The sequence below is a fragment of the Candoia aspera genome, chromosome 1 (assembly GCF_035149785.1).
Source record: "Candoia aspera isolate rCanAsp1 chromosome 1, rCanAsp1.hap2, whole genome shotgun sequence".
Taxonomy (NCBI): Eukaryota; Metazoa; Chordata; class Lepidosauria; order Squamata; family Boidae; genus Candoia; species Candoia aspera.
In genome coordinates this window covers 320044261-320059889 of record NC_086153.1, presented here as the reverse complement: position 1 = coordinate 320059889, position 15629 = coordinate 320044261, and the positions used below count along the sequence as shown (strand labels likewise).

The following is a 15629-nucleotide window of genomic DNA, read 5'->3' as shown; positions in this document are numbered from 1 at the left end:
AGATAGACATTTTGGGCATCAGTGAACTGAAATGGACTGGAATGGGCCACTTCACATCAAATGACCACCAGATCTACTACTGTGGACAAGAGGACCACAGAAGAAATGGAGTAGCCTTCATAATTAATAGTAAAGTGGCGAAAGCAGTGCTTGGATACAATCCAAAAAACGATAGAATCATCTCAATTCGAATTCAGGGCAAGCCATCTAACATCACAGTGATCCAAATATACGCCCCAACCACAGATGCTGAAGAAGCTGAAGTAGAGCAGTTCTGTGAGGATCTGCAGCACCTACTGGATGACACGCCTAAAAGAGATGTTATTTTCATTACAGGAGACTGGAATGCTAAGGTGGGCAGTCAAATGACACCTGGAATTACAGGTAAGAATGGCCTGGGAGAACAAAACGAAGCAGGACATAGGCTGATAGAATTTTGCCAAGACAACTCAATGTGCATAACAAACACCCTCTTCCAGCAACCTAAGAGACGGCTTTATACATGGACTTCACCAGATGGACAACACCGAAACCACATTGACTACATCCTTTGCAGCCAAAGGTGGCGGACATCTATACAGTCGGTAAAAACAAGACCTGGAGCTGACTGTAGTTCCGATCACAAACTTCTTATTGCACAATTTAGGATCAGACTCAAGAGATTAGGGAAGACCCACAGATCAGCTAGATATGAGCTCACTAATATTCCTAAGGAATATGCAGTGGAGGTGAAGAATCGATTTAAGGGACTGGACTTAGTAGATAGGGTCCCAGAAGAACTATGGACAGAAGTCTGCAACATTGTTCAAGAGGCGGCAACAAAATACATCCCAAAGAAAGAGAAAACCAAGAAGGCAAAATGGCTGTCTGCTGAGACACTAGAAGTAGCCCAAGAAAGAAGGAAAGCAAAAGGCAACAGTGATAGGGGGAGATATGCCCAATTAAATGCAAAATTCCAGAGGTTAGCCAGACGAGATAAGGAATTATTTTTAAACAAACAATGTGTGGAAGTGGAAGAAGACAATAGAATAGGAAGGACAAGAGACCTCTTCCAGAAAATTAGAAACATCAGAGGTAAATTCCAGGCAAAAATGGGTATGATAAAAACAAGGATGGCAAGGACCTAACAGAAGAAGAAGAGATCAAGAAGGTGGCAAGAATATACAGAAGACCTGTATGGGAAGGATAACAATATTGGGGATAGCTTTGACGGTGTGGTCAGTGAGCTAGAGCCAGACATCCTGAAGAGTGAGGTTGAGTGGGCCTTAAGGAGCATTGCTAATAACAAGGCAGCAGGAGACGACGGCATCCCAGCTGAACTGTTCAAAATCTTGCAAGATGATGCTGTCAAGGTAATGCATGCTATATGCCAGCAAATTTGGAAAACACAAGAATGGCCATCAGACTGGAAAAAATCAACTTATATCCCCATACCAAAAAAGGGGAACACTAAAGCATGTTCAAACTATCAAACAGTGGCACTCATTTCACATGCCAGTAAGGTAATGCTGAAGATCCTGCAAGGTAGACTTCAGCAATTCATGGAGCGAGAATTGCCAGATGTACAAGCTGGGTTTAGAAAAGGCAGAGGAACTAGGGACCAAATTGCGAATATCCGCTGGATAATGGAAAAAGCCAGGGAGTTTCAGAAAAACATCTATTTCTGTTTTATTGACTATTCTAAAGCCTTTGACTGTGTGGACCATAACAAATTGTGGCAAGTTCTTAGCAGTATGGGGATACCAAGTCATCTTGTCTGCCTCCTGAAGAATCTGTATAACGACCAAGTAGCAACAGTAAGAACAGACCACGGAACAACGGACTGGTTAATATTGGGAAAGGAGTACGGCAGGGCTGTATACTCTCACCCTACCTATTCAACTTGTACGCAGAACACATCATGCGACATGCTGGGCTTGAGGAATCCAAGGCTGGAGTTAAAATCTCTGGAAGAAACATTAACAATCTCAGATATGCAGATGATACCACTTTGATGGCTGAAAGCGAAGAGGAACTGAGGAGCCTTGTGATGAAGGTGAAAGAAGAAAGTGCAAAAGCTGGCTTACAGCTAAACCTCAAAAAAAAAACAAGATTATGGCAACCAGCTTGATTGATAACTAGCAAATAGAGGGAGAAAATGTAGAAGCAGTGAAAGACTTTGTATTTCTAGGTGCGAAGATTACTGCAGATGCTGACTGCAGTCAGGAAATCAGAAGACGCTTAATCCTTGGGAGAAGAGCAATGACCAATCTCGATAAAATAGTTAAGAGCAGAGACATCACACTGACAACAAAGGTCCACATAGTTAAAGTAATGGTGTTCCCCGTAGTAACATATGGCTGCGAGAGCTGGACCATAAGGAAGGCTGAGAGAAGGAAGATAGATGCTTTTGAACTGTGGTGTTGGAGGAAAATTCTGAGAGTGCCTTGGACTGCAAGAAGATCAAACCAGTCCATCCTCCAGGAAATAAAGCCAGACTGCTCGCTTGAGGGAATGATATAAAAGGCCAAACCGAAATACTTTGGCCACATAATGAGAAGACAGGACACCCTGGAGAAGATGCTGATGCTAGGGAGAGTGGAGGGCAAAAGGAAGAGGGGCCGACCAAGGGCAAGGTGGATGGATGATATTCTAGAGGTGACGGACTCGTCCCTGGGGGAGCTGGGGGTGTTGACGGCTGACAGGAAGCTCTGGCGTGGGCTGGTCCATGAAGTCACGAAGAGTCGGAAGCGACTAAACGAATAAACAACAACAATGGAAAGAAGGGGTAAGAACCCATCAGTGGGCTTCAAGTTTGTCTCAAAGAAATTTGAGGGGGCGTAAACGCTATTAAATGCAATGCGACTTACTTCTGAGTAATTATGCATAGGATCCTGTTGTAAGGATGCGATCCAGTGCACACTTTCCTAAGGGCAGTCTCACTGAAGACAGTGAGGCTTCACTTTTGAATGACATATACCGAATTGGGGAGCATATTCCGCCGTTATTTCATTGTTTTCCTGTTAACTGTTACGAAGTGTCTTCTGGGCCAGACCGGGCGGTTGCTTTCTCTAGCAGTTACTGCCAGCCCCTCGGGAAAGGGACCGTCTCGTCTGAACTGATGTTATCTAAAACAGCATCTAGCGCTTTTGTACTCGTTAAAGCGCCTTTTCTGATTAAATAAATCCGCCGGATGAATGGAATTTACTTCCGAGTAAGCATGGATAACAGTGCTTCATATTGCCGTTAAATGCCTTCTGAGGCAGTTTCGTTTCCATTCTGCCTTCTCCGTTTCTCACCCACTCTCCTATTTCAAAGCACACGCAAAGTAATCAGCAATGCCATTGTAAAAGGCGTTACTTAGCAATGTTTTTTTCCTGCTGCAAAGCGGAACGTTTCTTCCCCCGCTCGAGATCCAGACGGCCGTTTTTAGCGGACGGACGCCGTGTTTCTGGAATGAGGGTAGTAGCGGATTCGGCGGCAAATTTAGTAGAAAGATCGTCGCCATGGATGACCAGGGTTGCCCCCGGTGCAAGACCACCAAATATAGGAACCCTTCTCTCAAGTTGATGGTCAACGTTTGCGGACACACGCTGTAAGTGTTTCTGGCTTTGTAGAGGAGTGGTGAGAGAAAGGAAAGAGGCTCGGCTGCCAGGGCTTAGCGTTCCGGGTCTCAGGAGCACCTGAGGATGGGAAAGCCTAGTTTAGAAGCTAATATTGGTTTAGAAGTCGCACTCCTACACTTTGAGCATTTACTCTGTTATCTAGAGATATGGAAACAGGCTGTGGTAATAGAAATGCAGTTTGCAGGTGCTCAGAGGTGCCCTTGTTTACAGGCTAGGAGACCAGGTTCTAAGACCTAGCTGAGTTTTAAACAATGCAGATATTTGCATTCTATGTAAATATCTTCCAGAGGGTATCTATGCAACAAAAATATTGAAAGTTCTTGTGATAACTTAAATGTTTTTATTATTGTAATAAATGTTTTTTGCATTTTGTTTCTTAAGGCTGACATGACCATTTTTCTTTGGTGTGCCATATATGTATAAATTACCTACAAGTGTAGATGTATGCATGTACCCAAACAATTGAACATAATCATGTTTTTGCTGTGCTAATCTTTAACCTACGCTGAAGAATCTTTACTGTTTCTTTAGCATAACATCCACTTTCAAGAATGCTACTGTTTCCATGTGGGCATTTGAAGCTGAGGAAATAGGTGGCTGAAGATAGTCAGCAGGTAGATAATTTCTAATAGTTTGGTGTCTTAATAGTTTTTGCCTGCTGAAAAGATGGAATTTTTCCACATGTTCAGAACCAATGTTGAATTTCACTGTTGCTTCAGGACTGAGACCAGGAGTTACGGAATGAACTACAAAGGGGATGTCCTTCAGCTGTTGATGGGGCTTAACTACTAGGCAGTTTGGCAATAACATAGAGCTTTTTTATTTTTGTATGCTTAGTTGGCATCTCTTGAGCTCTTTCTGTGCATCAGAAAGTCAGTTGTGTAATATATTTAGCTATATGCAACTTAGTGCTCTTTTCCTGAGTCTTTGGCAATTCTTTTAACTTTTTAAAAATGTTTAGTGATGGAAATTCTGGTCCCAACTACCGTTGTTATTTAAAAACTACCTGTACTATGATCAGTTGAACAGCTATGCACATTTAAAAAAAACATTTGGGAAGAATGCTTAAGCACATGGCATCAAACATTATTAAAGTACCACGTCTCTTTTCAGGCTTCCATGTAAGCCTGAAAAAAGATTATATTTTTTAAGCAGTTAATTCAAAAGTTAATGCAGCTCTTAAAACAGCAGCATCTTTTTTTTTTCTGCTATTCGTGTGGAAGATTGAACAAAGACAGACTACTTTAATGAATAGCGTAGACATTTGGGGCTTCCATAAAGTCTGAAGTACACCTTCCAAATTATTTTCAAAGGGTGAACAATCCTACCTGATTATTGTAAAGTATGCAATACAAATTAATAAAATAATTGCTATAGTTTACAAGGTTTTTGTTCCAAGTATCCTATATACTGAATTCAAAATTATTCAGGGACCTCCTTGGTTCAAATGTTGCCTTCACTGTAAACCTATTACAAGCTTTAGGGAAATCTGTTGCTTTTTTGTGTTCAGGTGATAAGTCTCCTGACTTTATAATTGTTGATGGGACTGTCTTGTTACAGATTTACTGATACATGACATGTGAAATTATTTAAAGAATCATTCAACCATATGATGATGGTATAGATAGTAATGGTAGATTAAGTTTGTAAAGTCAAATGATAATTGTAAATCTGGCAACAACATATCAAGAAATTTCTTTAAAAAGGAACATTAGTGTACAAAAAGTTGTAAATGGTATCATTTGATGTTTGCCATTAGAGGCTTTGGAGGTCTTGATGTCATCCTTGGGAATCTGTTTTGATCAAGAAGTGATGAATTTCATGCTGGTTTCACTTCAAGAGCTATCTGTTTTCTTCCTTCTAAGAGTTACAGATTAACAATTCTCTTTAGAGCGATAGGTCACCAATGCTCTCATTGTTGTTAGGAAAGAGCTTAAGGTGTATTTAAAAATATATTTTCATTATGTATAGTGTTAGTATTTTAAATAATAGTATTCTTTTTTATTTTTATGTTCTGTTTTGTTTAATTTTACTTTATTCCTGGAAACCTCTGAATAGAAGGGTTATGTAATGCTCTTGCCTCTGATGTTGCTGTTAAGGTATGTGTTCTCAGGTGAATGATTACATCTCTTTTCCTGCCATTTGGATCTTATTTTTTGAAAAAAAAGTTACTGTTAAGTTTCACTGAAGGAGGAAAAGGTTAACTGACAAATCCTAAATAGCAATAAAGCTATATTACTATTGTATAACGACTGTATGCTATAAAACCTGCTTTTAAAAAAAGGATTAGATAGTGAGAAAAAAGTATTAAACTACTTAAGGCGAAAAATCAGAGGATACCCCAAGAAAACTTAAAAATGCCCAAAATAACTAAACTAAAACTAAAAAGTAAACTCCCTTCGTATCTAATTCTGTAATGGTATGGGGAAATGACTTTGGGAGATACGAGAAAGAACCACAGACTAGACAATGGTCAGTTAAGAGGCAGCTGAGTCTGCAGAAGGAATGGGGGCATGGCAAAAGTCTTAGAAGAGACCCTCCTTAGTTTCTTGGGCTGTAAAGGTGAAGGGGGAGAGATGTACTTTCAGACTTGGAAGATTCTGTTAACATAAACTTAAAATAAAGATACAGCTAGTACTTCTGGATGTGCTTCTTGTCTGGACTACCTCGCAAGGCTGACAAGTTCTAAATATACATTAAGAATTAAGGAAAAAATATCAGCCTATTCAACTTATACAATTTTCTTCAGTTTCACAATTGTGATTTAGTTTTTAAACAATGAATTAAACCTGAACAACATGGATAGCTTTGCCCCAGTGAGAGGCAAGACTAAGCAATATGAATTCATATTGCTTGGTCTTGCCTCTCCTTTGGTACAAAGCTAATTTGAAGGTGCAGAATTGACAAATTTCTTTGACCCAACTTTTAGAGCCTGGGAAATTATCATTTTTCCATAAATACAAAATCCCCTTTTTTCACAACAGTCCAAACTTGATACCTATAGCTTAACAAAAATTAACACACTTAACCCTTAAGTTCTTTCCAGAACCTGGTTCACCACAGAAATAATATCTAACCAATAAGTAATTACAGGTGAATGTACCCATAACATATGTACCAAAGTTCCGTCAAATATTTTAAATCTCGAGCATGGAATGGATGAGGGAGGATCCTTTTAAAAACATTGTTTGAGTGGTCCAGTAGACCCTTAAGGATGTTTTTTGCTAAAATAGACCAGTTTTTAGATCATGAGAAACATATCTAAATTATATTTCTTTTGTAAAATCTCAAAACTTTTGAAGGTATCATTTTTTAATGAGATCATTACCCATATGCAACTATTATGAGCCCATGACTTCCCAAAAATAAGTGTCACTAGCTATTTTAAAGTAAGAATTGCTTCAAACTGTCAGTTTTGGTTGCCCTTGCTGATGACCCTTGCAGGGCTCAGGATGGGGGTGATGCAACTGTCCTGGCTCTCCTGCATTTCTCAGTGGCTTTTGATACCATTGACCACAGTATCTCCCTGGACCGGCTTTGGGGCCTAGGAGTGGGAGGCACTGTTTTGCAGTAGTTCTCCTTTCTCTGTGGCTCGTTTCAGTCAGTGCTGGGTGGGGGGGGAGAGGTTGAATCCCAGGCCCCTGAAGTGCGGGGTGCCTCAGAGCTCAGGTCTCTCCCTTCTCCTCTTTAACATCTACATGAAACCGCTGGGTGAGGTCATTTGATGGCACAGGGTGCGGTATCATCAGTATGCTGATAATACCCAGTTATGCATCTTCACCCCTGGCCAGGCAGGTGATGCTCTTGCGGTGCTGACCGAGTGCTTGGAAGCTGTGGGGGTCTGGATGGTGAGGAATTGACTTCGACTCAACCTGGAAAGACAGAGTGACTTTGGGTTTTTGGCTCCTCAGGGTCTGGTGATTTGTCATCTTTGACTCTGGATGAGGTTGCACTTCCCCAGACTGAGCTGGTGTGCAATTTGGGGGTCCTCCTGGACTCACAGCTCCTGCTTGATGAGCAGGTAGCAACCATGGCTAGGGGGACCTTTGCATAGATTTGTCTTGTGTGCCAGTTGCGCCCTTTTCTGGACTAGGAGGCCTTGCTCATGGTTGCTCATGCCTTAGTCACTTTCTGTTTGGATTACTGCAATGTGCTTTACATGGGGCTGCCCTTGAATACCACTTGGAAGCTACAACTGGTCCAGAATGCAGCAGCGTGCAAAGTATTGAGTGCTTCTAGGTTTGTCCACATTATACCTCTGTTGCGTGAGCTCACTGCCTCCCAGTTTCCTTCTGGATGCAATTCAAGGTGCTGGTTGTCATCTTTAAAGCTCTACACAGCATGGGACCAGGTTATTTATGGGACTACCTCTCTCTGAGAGTATCTGCCCATCCTCCCAGAACAGATAGGGTAAGCATGCTCCAGGTCCCTCCCCATCTTGCTACTTGGTGGGACCTCAGAAGCGTGCCTTTTCCGTGGCTGCGTCTACTTTATGGAATATCCTCCCCACAGTGATCCAGCAGGCCCCTACCCTTTTAGCCTTCTGGAAGGCCATCAAGACCTGACTTTTTACCTAGGCATTGGGGTAGAGTAAGGGTGGGGGGTGGCTAAGGTTGGTTGTTGGGGCATTCCAAGGGGATGATTGAGGTGCCAGGTTCTGTTCTGGTTTTATGGTTTTTATACTTCTGGGTTTTATTGTTGTTGTGAGCCACCCACATTTCGATGGGCAGCCATACATATCTTTTAAATTGTGGTGGAATGTGTTTCTGAGGGGGAAGGTGATGTTATGGAGATAGCTGGTGAGGAAGGAGGGGCCATCTTCCAGTGGGGAAAACGCATGCGCAGTGTAGAAAGTCTTGGGCATCCAGCCAAGAGGATCAGACAGGACCCGCCTTAGAGTTTCTGGAGTTTTTCTCTTAGAGTTTGCTAGTTCTGTTCAGTTTTGGCAAGAGTCTGTTTATAGGGTAGAACAATAAAGACTAGCGCTTCATTCCTGACTCAGCGTTGTTTCTTCGCCTCATTCCTGACATAAATAAAATAAAAATAAATTTCGCATGAGAGGAAATATCAAATTCATGTTTTCTGCCAAACAGGGTCCTGATATATTTTGCCATCTGCAATTCCTATCTTAATTAAAACTAAGCTTGCTAGGATTACAAGGATACTAAATAGTAAGTCTCCAGCTGAGCCTACAGTGGTAAGTAGTCAACATTTTTCCATTCTGCTACATGACTGAGGTTAACAAACCTGATGATATTGCTTAAAATCAGGAAAATTAATACCACCATAATCAAAAGTAATTTTAACTTGGAGAGGTAAGCACAAATCCTGCAGAGACAAAGTGTTCAATGGGGGAAGGAACTTTAATTTTTTCTTGGCTAGCCTTCATGTTCAACCTGCATGGAATTCCTAGTCATCTATGGGTACTAGGCAAGATGTGAAATACAATGGTAATTTAAAGAATACAATTTTTTTTATAACTTATTGTAGAACTGTATCATTAGATTATATTTTAATTTTAATTTCCCTCCTAGAAACTCAGGGCAATATATTTCTTGTAGTTATATAAACTTTATAGTTCGGGTATGACTGAACAGGACCCTAGGCTGGCTTTGGACACTCTCCTGTATGTCTCTCTTGTGGCACAATACAACAATTTGCACTAGCATGTCACCTTAGACTAGTACCAACGCTCTGCTATTTTGTGGTAGCAGAGCAATGCTCTTTCAGTTTGGTAATCCAGAGACTGTATGCTCCTGCTACTACAGTAATGTTGTCTTTTTGCATGTAGAACCATAAAGTTGGAAAAAGATACCTAGTCTATTGACTCTATCTTTCTGCTCAGTGAGGGAAGCCTATATAAATGTATATATTTATAAATATAAATAACTCTCTATAAATTTAATAAGTAAATAAATGCCAAATTAAGGTATCCCAGACAGATGGCTGTCCAGCCTCCAATTGAACTCATCCAGTGATAAATGTTGAACATTGTTTTGTTATATTTTTGATCCTTTGCTCCTGGCAAATAGCACAGTCCATCAGCTGATGAGTCTAATCAGTACATGTTTACTTCAGTTCCACATAGTAATAAGTCAGTAGCTACCATGTCTCTTCTGTTTGCATTCTGATGGAGTGCAGTTTCATCTTCTCTGCCTTTTAGGGATCCATCATCATGTCTCCTGTTCTGCAATATCTCTTTTTCAACCCCCAAATTCAGAACTATTTTACCTGCAAGGGCCTGGAAGCTTTCTGAGTTCCAGAAGTGCAGAGTATCTTCTATGTTTCTTCATTCTGATTGTTACTCTAAGAGGGTTTCCTTCTTTGCGGTTGTTTTCCTTACAGAGAGTTGCATCCACTGTCAAATTTCTTCTGAAGAGAAATTTTTTCTCTGAGCTGAAAAATCTTTTTGTCGTTTCTCAGAAGCTAACATGAGGCCGTTCATTGCTGCAGTCCTTTGTTTTTTTCTGGGAGGACTACAGTACTACAAATTTTCATTTGCTGTGTGTATGCCAAATTTTTGTCAAGCTGGAGCACAAACATATCATTAGCATTACAGGTCACAATTGCAGATTTCTGTCCATTCACCTCTATCTTTGCTTATTAGGGCATTACTAGTAGAAAGTCTTTTTATTTATTCCTGAGCAGAAGGGGAAGACAGAGAAGGACACAGCTGGACAGAGTTGATAAGGTTCTCAAAAAGAGAAAGGTGAGAACCAGGGCTGCCATATCTGGCTACAATAATCCAGATGACCACTAGATAGTAGTAGTAAAGAGATACTGGTATTTAGTGGTTGTCCAGATTTATGGAGCCAAATTTTATGGAAAGCAAAGGCAGTATATGATTAATTTCGTTGTGCAACCAAGGATGGTTTGTCAAGTGAATGCTGTTGCTTTAAGCTAGATTTAATTAAATTTCCTTTTCGTTTCTCTTATGTCCTGCCTTTAATTTCATTGCTCATTGTTTTCCTGAGCTATGCATAACATTGCTTATCTTGAAAGGGAATCATGTGAAGGTGTGTATGTATGTGTGTATATCATACCCATAGTGGATAGATAAGAGCTGCAGTCCAAGTCATTTAAGGGCAACCACATTGGGGAAGGTATTTTAACAAAGTATTAACAAAGTATTAAATCAAATATATGAGTGAAACTTTCTGGTAAATACTATGGATGAATGAGCTTTCTGTATGAGCTTACATTTACAGATTGGATTATAAAGGAAAGAAACAGATTACTCACATTAAGTGAAAAGATGTTTTAAAATGCAATCAAAACAGCTTTTCCTATCCTTTTATCCTTTTTTATTGTATTAAAACAGTGTTGCAATAAATTTCAAAATGTAATTTTCAAAATAAGATATGAACTGTAAAAAAGTTAGTTTTCTGTATCTCTTTGCTACTACCTTGTGGTTATCCATATTTTTGGAGCACATAGCCTGAACAGAGGGAAATAAATAAATACATCAGTTAAAGGTTTTTATGAAGTTGAACACATGTATGTAGGAAGCTACTATTGAAGTGAGAAATTCTGCTCCATATCTACATACAGTATAGAGTGATTGCTTTTACTGTTATGTATGTAGTGCTCTACATGTAAAATGTAAAATACAACGTAAAAATATGGCAGGACAGGTTCCTGCCCCAAGGACTAAACTTTAATAAAAGAAGAAAAACAAACAGAGGAATGAAGTAGTTGACAAGGATAAATAATTTCAGTTGCTTATGTTTAGGGTTTATTAGAACTTAAAATACAATAGCTCATTGGTGAGCTAATTGTTTCCAGAGCTGGAAGGTTACTCTGCCTAGAGGAGTAACTGTAAGGAGGAATCATAGTTCTGTGGTAGACATCATGCTGTTAACACAGAAGGACTCAAGTTTGATTTTTCCTGCTTTCATCTGAAAGGATCAGGGAGCAAATGATTAGGAAGATCTCTGCCTGAGAGCTGCTGCCAATAGATAATGTTAGGCTAGATAAAGAAAAAGTATATTTCTGCATCAGTGAGGACAGGGACTCCAATGTAGAAACTTGTGAATTCTGAGGGTGGTAAGTTTTACTTTTTCACAGTTGCTTGCTTATTTATTCAGGCAATTTATACCTTGTATTTGAGTCCAGCTGAATATTAAAGGTGGCTAAAAAAACTTCAAATGCAAAATACAAAAAATACAAAAACATTTTAAACTCAGTGCTAGAACAACTAACAGTTAAAGGTTGGGTGAAATAAATGGGTTTTGGCTGCTATCCTAAAGGCAGAGAGATTGGGGTTAAATGCAGCTTTGTAGAGATGTCTCTTACTTGCTTGACAAATTGGTGGCGGTGGGTGTCTTCAGAAGGGGCTTTCCTGAAGATCTTAACCTTTTCTTGAGCGTAAGCAATGCCTGCCATACTTTTAGAAAGGAAAAAAAATGTGCTTCAGCTATATCCCTTGAAGGTCAAACACCCTGCCAGCAAAAGCAAATGCAGCACTATTGTTTTCAGCAAAGCTGTATCAGCTGCAAATATGATCCAGAGAGAGAGGGAGGGATGCAGTTTTTATGATCTACAGTTTTAAAAATAGAAAATTGGATTGCTTTTACATCCCCTTAGCCCTCTATGGCTTCAGATCATGAAAAGGATTTCGCACTACAGTTATATCTTAAATGCAGAATACTTGGAATAGATATATTTGGCCCCCTATAATAGTGATGCTGCTGGCAGTTACTTTTGCTGAGAGATCAAGACCTTATTTGATTGTATCTGGTGACTTGAATAAACTTTCTCAGTAGCAAGTGATGCAGCTTGAGGTATAAAGTGGAATTTTTATTTCAAGAAACCATCTCGTGAGCTTTTCAAAGTACATTTACTTATACACTCTTATTGACTCCCCTGGAGAACTCTGTAATAGTAGTATGTAAAAGTGAGCAATGTTGAAATTCCATTTTTTTCTCCAAACATGATAGCAATTTTCTCACCTTCATATTGTGTTTGATAAAGGAATAATGTTGGTGTACACAGAAGGAGTTGCAACCTATTTTTCTTTTGCTGTCATTATTGGGGAGAGCTGTATGTGAAACCTGGAGTTGGATAAACATTGATGGCTATTTAAAGGAGGCTTATTTGATTTATGCTATTTTTTTAAAAGTATCGTTTAAACCAGTCTGGAACATATATAAAAGCCAATCCCAAAAGAGATGTTGACTGTTGCTTGCTGGACATAATGGAAGTTGCCCAATACAGTCCATTTAACCACTTGTTTAGACATAATGAGAATGGACTAGAATGGCAGAATAATCTGTGTATTATTATCTGTTGACTGGAATAACAGATTATAAATAAAGACGGCTGCCAAGGTTCATCTGATAACAAATGTACCATTTATATTTTTATAAATGGCTCAGAGTTAACCACTCAGCATTGAAAATTGGTTCTGAAAGCTCAGTCATAAAACCTCTTAATAGAGATCATTTAGTCTATGCCAGCTAACTGCAGGAATCCAAATTAAAACATCCCTAATACTGTAGATGAATACTTCTAGCAAAGGTGAGCTCATGACCTATTTCAATAATTGGTTCTGCTAGTGTTTCCTACAGTTTTATCCTACATTTTTTCTTACATTAGTAAGAGTTCCTATTTTCTTTCCCCTGACATTCAGCTGGAATCTGCTTTCCTATAACTCAAGACAATTATTCTACAAAATGTCTTGCCTTTTTGGAAGACAGAGAAAAAAATCTTGCCCTCTTCTATATGACACCCTTTCAAGTACAAGAAAACTGCTGTTGTGTCCTTCCTCTTCTTTGGGCAGACTAGGCCAAAAGTTTTCAAATTTTCTTTATAAGTTTAGCTTATGGTTTCCTGATTGTTCTTGCCCTTCTTTGAAGCTGTTCCAGAGTGTCCGAATTGTTTTTAAAGCCCTAAACCTGACAGAATGTTCAAGTTGTGGCCTGACTAATGCAGAATTAAGTGGATGATATGGAAACTTTGCTTTTGTTTATTCATCCTAAATTGCTTTTGCCTTTTTCTGTAGCCAAACTGCTGACTCACATTCAGTTTGTGATCATCTATGATTCCAGGATCTTTTTACATACAAGTGCTATTATGTTTCTGTTTCCAAAGTAATTTTGTATTTGCTTCTGTTTCATGTTTTTTTCAACCTATTTCTCTAATCTAGCAAGGTTGCTTAGAACTTTGTTTTTGTTTTCTAGGGTGTTGACTATTTTATGTGAACAGCAAATTTGACAAGCATTCCCTCAATTTCATCCAAATAATTAATAAAATATTTGTTGTTGCCCATACTTATCTATTAGAGTATTTCTCTTCCAACTTGGTCTTGCTCCACCACTCACGAGCAATGATTTCCAGTCTGATTGGAGCTAGGCTGATGACTTCTAGCTCATGTTTCATGCTTAGTTTTTTAGTTTAGTCTCAGTGTGACTCTAGTCTGTCACCACAGAGCATTTTATAGCCTAGTAGTTTACTGTCTCTTAGCTTATCTTATTTATACTCAACCTCAAACCTTGTACTAGAAGGTGAATCAGCGCTCTAGCCAATGTCAAGTCAGATGGCTACAGAAACTGATGGAATGCTCATAGAAATATGGCAAGAGACAGAAGAATCAATAAAAGTTTTAACCAAGCTATGCCAGAAAATCTGGAGAATGACAGAGTGGCCAACAGACTGGAAGAGATCAATCTAATTTCCAATACCAAAATGAAGAGACCTTACCACTTCAGACCTCACCGCTGCGCCTCCAATCCTTTCGACTACCTGCCTTGCCGCCTTGCTTCCAACCTCCGCACTCACCTCAGCCCTCACTGCCTCAGCCCTCACTGCCACGCCACTGACCTCCGTACCCGTCTCTGACCTTACCACTTCAGACCTCACTGCTGCGCCTCCAATCCTTCCGACTACCTGTCTCGTGGCCTTGCTTCCGACCTCCGCACTCGTCTCAGCCCTCACCACCTCAGCTTTCACTGTCACGCCACCGACCTCTGCACTCACCTCAGACCTCACTGCCTCAGACCTCATCATCGTGCCTCCAACTCTCCTGACTCTCTGCCTCGCTGCTGCCCCCCAACCTCTGTTCCCACCTCAGATTCCACCACTGTGCCTCCAGTCTTCTGGACCGCCTACTTCGCCACTGTGTCTCCAATCTCTGATTCTGCCTCAGACTCCATTGCCTTACCTCCAGTATATGAACCTCCTGCCTCGTTACCATGCCTTCAGCCTCTGAAATCTCTAGCCTGTAACCGTGACTTCAGCCTTTGGACTTCTTGCCTCCAGCCTTCGGACCTCTTGTGACTCCATCCTTCAGGCCTTTTGCTCTCCAAATCGAAGATCTCTTGCTTTGCCGAAGTGCCTACAGCCTTGTCAGTGACTGGTATTTTCCCCAGTACTAATAAACCACTCAACCACTCTGGTGGGCTTTCTCACTGACCACTCTGATCTTGTATGCTTGTTTGCCCAAGTGTTTAGTTTGTGGGGATATACTTGCAAATAAAAGTATGGTACCAAACAAAGTGTCATTTTACCTCAAAACACAGTCATTTTGTCAGGAAAACCAGTACAGTACTTTATTGAGTTTTCAAAATCTATAAAGAAGCAGTCTGCATCATTCACAAAGAGAAAGAAGACATCAGAGAAAGCTCAAAAGGCAAGTTACTTGGTTGCTTAAATAATTGCCAGAAACAAGGACCCACACACTATTGCCGAAACCACTATAAAGGAATCTTGCTGTGTTATTGTTCAAACAATGTTTGGGCCCAAATTTTAGATAGAAGTTAATAAAATCCCTTTGGCAGATAACACGATTAGAAGAGGTATTCGAGACATGTCTGATGACATTAAGCTGCAAATGAAGGATATTTTTCAAGACAATAATATGACCTTTACATTGCAATTCGAGGAATCAACAGATGTCAGTGGGTTAGCACAATTACTGGTTTTTATATGTTTCATTCATACTGACAGAATTATTGAGCAATTCTTGTGTTGTCTAGAACTTCCAATGAGAATGAGAGGTGAAGATATATTTAAAACTTTAGATTG

The 15629-nt window shown here is 39.9% G+C and overlaps 1 protein-coding gene across 2 annotated transcripts in view; it reads left to right on the top strand.

Moving 5' to 3' along the window:
- The first annotated feature begins 3422 nt into the window (after positions 1-3422).
- Positions 3423-15629, top strand: part of MNAT1 (MNAT1 component of CDK activating kinase) — a 151706-nt gene continuing 139499 nt past the window's right edge. For both annotated transcript variants that reach the window (XM_063290453.1, XM_063290452.1), the window contains exon 1: positions 3423-3574. In XM_063290453.1, coding sequence (XP_063146523.1) covers positions 3486-3574 — 89 coding nt within the window. In that variant the 5' untranslated portion in view covers positions 3423-3485. The remainder of the gene's footprint in view (positions 3575-15629) is intronic.